The 5,133-nt window shown below is 35.6% G+C and overlaps 1 protein-coding gene across 1 annotated transcript in view; it reads left to right on the top strand.

Annotated features, from left to right (window-relative positions):
• Positions 1-1,466: 1,466 nt before the first annotated feature.
• Positions 1,467-5,133, top strand: part of LOC115263629 (negative elongation factor E-like) — a 4,558-nt gene continuing 891 nt past the window's right edge. The window contains exon 1 of the mRNA XM_062857210.1: positions 1,467-1,471. Within this exon, the coding sequence (XP_062713194.1) occupies positions 1,467-1,471 (5 nt within the window). The remainder of the gene's footprint in view (positions 1,472-5,133) is intronic.

Below are 5,133 nucleotides of genomic sequence, written 5' to 3' on the forward strand. Positions count from 1 at the left end.
CGCGTTCCGTGATATCGCGTCAAAGTGCAACGGTCGGTCACACTGCATTTTCAATCGAAGCAAACCCACTAATCTCCTTTTCGCGCGAGATTAGACGGTGCATTTTTTGTCTATTGTTTTTACCTGGCGATAAGTGATTACGGAATGAGCTGGGCTAGAGGATGGAGGCGCGTTTGGGGATATCGTCGATAAATATCATACCGATAATGTCGCTACACCGGAACCATTGAACATTTTGCGACCGTCTAGCGCGTAAAACAGTCTTGCCATCATCGTCGTCATTGTCATTGTTTCAATGTCACGGACACGATGCAAACGGGTGCCCGGTACGCAACTGTTATCGTACGATGTATACTAGGGCGGTTCCAAATGACGACTTTAGTTGTAGAACTACTGTTGAAGATTCACAAATTGGATAATAATCCATGAAATCGATATGGCCAGACAGAAAGACAACACGGCGTCATGGTCGCATTTTTTCCACAGTCAAGTTCGCAGATTGTGAACAATCCTCGGTACCCATCACGTAATTTATTTTTAGTCCTTTTCCTGTCAGATCGGTGTAACACGCTAAATATAATTTACACAAAAAGCAATTTACAAGTAAAAAAATACACGGTAATGAGTATTATTGGGTACCGGACTGGACCCACACAATTTAATGGTTTTCTTTGGTACTTCGAGGGCTTGAAATTAGTCTATGACAACACATCACAGTGGTTCCATTTGTTCAGGGAAGTGGTCATAAATCATTTTCTTCGTTTTTTGAAGGGAAGAATCATTTTTAATGACCAGAAATAGCATGTTATGACCAAAAAAGGATATTCCACTACGTTTGAATGAACATCACTTGAAAAATATTAACTTTGGACATTTTTATTTATGATAATGAAATTATCATTAGAAAGCTTTATTTTGCACAGAAATCAGTAATCAAATATTTTTAACTATTATGAAGAGTGGGTCGAATTATATCAATTTCTGCTAAGTATAACAAGTTAAAACATGTATCACATGACAGTATCATAATAGATTCTTGTGAATAGTATCAGTATTAGCATTAATTTTTTTTTATTAGTAGGTTTTATTTCTGCTGTAATAAAACAATATTTGAAACAGGAGACTTTTCCTCAGAAATAAGGTAGTTTTCATGGTTGAAATACAGAAAAATCATCACAAATCGAAATAGTATGTATAACTACAGTGTCAAATTACCAATAGTAATCATCTTTAAACAATAGTGCAATAGTGCAATTACAGAACCAATTACTTCTTCAATTGCAAAATTTTAAACAAATATTCGGGAATATTTCACATTACGGACGTAAAAGGAAATTTTATTACCATAAATACAATGCTTTACACCGTAATATATCATACGATTCATGGGCCTACGTTATGACAAAGATTAAAGTATTTCCAGTCGTTTTTGTTTCTAGCAATTGCTTTGGAAATGCTATCCAGTAATGAAGTACGTGGAATTTCAATAAAAGATAGCTCTAACCCAATAAACGAAATATATACAAATATCGCTCTACATTGCTAAATATTCGACAGAATGCTTGCAATAGTATCAAAGAAATCAATTCGAATACTGAGAATTAACGTAAAAAAATTGATCAAATATTTAGATTTGGAAAGAGATTATGAAGAATTATTTCCAGTAAATATTAATCAATGAACATATTTACTCCTTCTTCTCCCATCACTACAGTTTTAGGTACTGGATGGATTTTGAGGAAATTTTGTCAATGTTAGCAGAAAATGCAAAATTCCTTATCAAATTAAACAATTACAAAGGTAAGTTTTGACAAGGCCAAATGAAAATGGTTGTTATGCAATTACTCATTCCTCAAGCCATACCTCCAGAACTGTATTTTTTCATAATTAAAAAAAAAACATTTACAAAGTTTGTTTTCAAATAAAATATCCCTCAAGTATTGTAAAAAGCATTGAAATATCTCCTGTTAAAATTTCAGTAATTTTGGTACGCATTTCAGGCAGTTACAGAGAGACAAGTTTATATATAATTTTGTAGTTATTTAAAAACATATTTTTATAAAAAGAACGAGTAACTTCCAATACATCCTGCAAACTTATATGCAGATATTTGCAACTACAACCTTCACAGATTGATTCTCCTACTCAAATCTGATCATTTGATGGCTGACGATTGATTAAATGTGGTTAAGAACATGTTTGAAATGCTACATGAATTTTTATTATGTATATATGTTACGGGTATAAATATTTGTTACAATTATAAGACAGAATAATTGTTTAATGTGTTATAAGATTATTATTCGTTCGTTCTTTGTATTGTATGTTTCATTTTAACTTATATTTATTCCCATAATTTTAATGCACATTTATAGGGTTCTGGGAAAATAGAGGCCCATGAAATGCAACCCCACTTTGATTGCCAACTTTCAGGCTATTTCGGGCAGCGGTCAAGTACTAGAGATGTAAACCTTTCCCTGCCACAGACTTCAAGTTGTTGAGCTCAAGTATCGAACCCTGAAACGGGATGCCCGATTAGGATTTGTTTTCCTAGACAAAACCAAGCTATGAACACAGCAACAAATGCTGTGAACTAAAAGGCATACTGCCAACTAAAATACAAGTCCAGGATGACTGATGGACCTAAACCAATAAATGAAACCTCCTCATCCTGTGATCGGAAGGAGTTATCCATCATCTGGATAACAGGGCACTTTATGTTATGTGTTGTGCTGCGTCAATTTTTGATGTTCCTAATTTGTGCATTTGTAAGGTTCTATGTGCATCGTGATATGTTAATACTTTGTAATAATTAATTTCTTTTATTTTTGTAACATGGCGCCCAACGTGGGGCTTGCATTTGTAGGGTTCCATGTTGTATTTTGTAACATGGCGCCCAACGTGGGGCCCTTGCATTTGTAGGGTTCCATGTTGTATTTTGTAACATGGCGCCCAACGTGGGGCTTTTAGGTTCCCGATTAGGATTAGTTTTCCTAGACAAAACCAAGCTATGAATACAGCATCAAATTCTGTGAACTAAAAGGCATACTGCCAACTAAAATACAAATCCAGGATGACTGATGGACCCAAATCAATAAATGAAACCTCGTCATCCTGTGATCGGAAGGAGTTATCCATCTGGATAACAGGGCACATTTATGTTGTGTGTTGTGCAGCGTCAATTTGTGATGTTCCTAAATTGTACATTTGTAAGGTTCTGTGTATCGTGAAGTGGTAATACTTTGTAATAATTAATTTCTTTTATTTTTGTAACATGGCGCCCAACGTGGGGCCCTTGCATTTGTAAGGTTCCATGTTGTATTTTTGTAACATGGCGCCCAACTGAAAAACCCCGTACAGCTAGCCGGAAGGATTATAACTTCAGTCTTAAGGCCATTTTATTTTTGTGGACAGTTAACCTCCATAAAAGTAAAGTTTAGTTAAGGTTAGATTTATTCGTTACGTGATTTGGAGAGCAATTTGGCTTTCGGGTAACAATCTTTAGTTTTGAGTAAAGGTGTTTTCTGGGGACTTGTTAGTCCTGTTCACCGCTACGTTTCTGGAAAGCATTGTGGCTTTCGGGTAGCACAACTCATTTTGGTTTTGTTTTGAGTTTAGGTTAAGTTATTTATCTTTATCGTAGTGTTAAGTGTATGGCCTTAACACTATTGTTATAAAGGATACGAAGCATATGGGAGCTGAATTTTTCGTGAATCGGTGAACGATTCTCGAAAAATTCTTCCTCAAACGTTGGATTGTGTTACGGGTATAAATATTTGTTACAATAATAAGACAGAATAATTGTTTAATGTGTTTAAAGTTCAATATTCGTTCGTTCCTTGTGCTACATGTTGAATTTTAACTTGTAAATATTACCCTAGTATTAATTAACATTTATAGGGTTCTGGCAGGATAGAGGCCAATGAAGTGCAATCCTATTTCGATTGCCAACATTCAGGCCATTTCGGGCCGCGATTAAGTACTAGATACGTAAACCTTTCCCTGACACAGACTTCAAGTCATAGAGCTCTAGTATCGAAACCCGAAACGGGATGCCCGATTAGGATTAGTTTTCCTAGACAAAACTAAGCTATGAACACAGCAACAAATGCTGTGAACTAAAAGGCATACTGCCAACTAAAATACAATTCAGGGATGACTGATGGACCTAAACCAATAAATGAAACCTCGTCATCCTGTGATCGGAAGGAGTTATCCATCTGGATAACAGGGCACATTTATGTTATGTGTTGTGCTGCGTCAATTTGTGATGTTCCTAATTTGTGCATTTGTAAGGTTTTATGTGTATCGTGATATGTAAATCCTTTAAAATAATTAATTTCTTTTATTTTTGTAACATATATTCTATGGGTAAAATTATGTGCCTATTACTTACAGCCCCATTAGTCCAACAACATCCATTTCCACTTTTTGGTGCTTTGAATTTGAAAGATAAACATTTATTCTGATTTTCTGCGTTGAAAAACATTTGAAAATCCACTTGGTTTTGTTATACGAAGACGCGGTGTACAACTCCAAATTGATGTAATTTTTCGACAAATTTTAAGAATGTCAAATTGCATAACAGTACTCACGCTCTCAAGCAAAATATGCAACAGAAACATACATAAAAATATTTTTTCTGCATTCTTGGGAACTTCATTGATTTATAAAAAATATACAAACTCATGAATTAGAAAATCAATTTTTCGATTTTTGACCTATGGCGGTACCACTGTGCACTGGGGTTCCAAATACTAATATTTTCTCATATTATCCGTTGCAAGAAAATAGAGAGCGAAAATGGTGCAAAATCGCTAATAGACCTCCGCTCGTACGTTTAATCGTTCTGGTGTCTTTTACAAAAAGTGCGCGAATGGGCCAAAGAATACTGCGCCGACAACACCAACACGATTTACCGTACTGGCGGAGGTATACGAGCACTTGCGCTCAAAAATTTTCGCGCAACGCATAATATTGATGGATCGTAGTAGGCCGTGCGCGCGAGCGAATTCATTTTCAAAACTAAACTGTCACGCTTTTTCTTTGCTCAGCGTTGTTTTGAATATGACCGGCCTTCTATGCCTTCCGCAAATTTTACCACGGAAAGTGCTTGCAAATTGATCTTCGGTG

The sequence above is a fragment of the Aedes albopictus genome, chromosome 3, assembly GCF_035046485.1.
Source record: "Aedes albopictus strain Foshan chromosome 3, AalbF5, whole genome shotgun sequence".
NCBI lineage: Eukaryota > Metazoa > Arthropoda > Insecta > Diptera > Culicidae > Aedes > Aedes albopictus.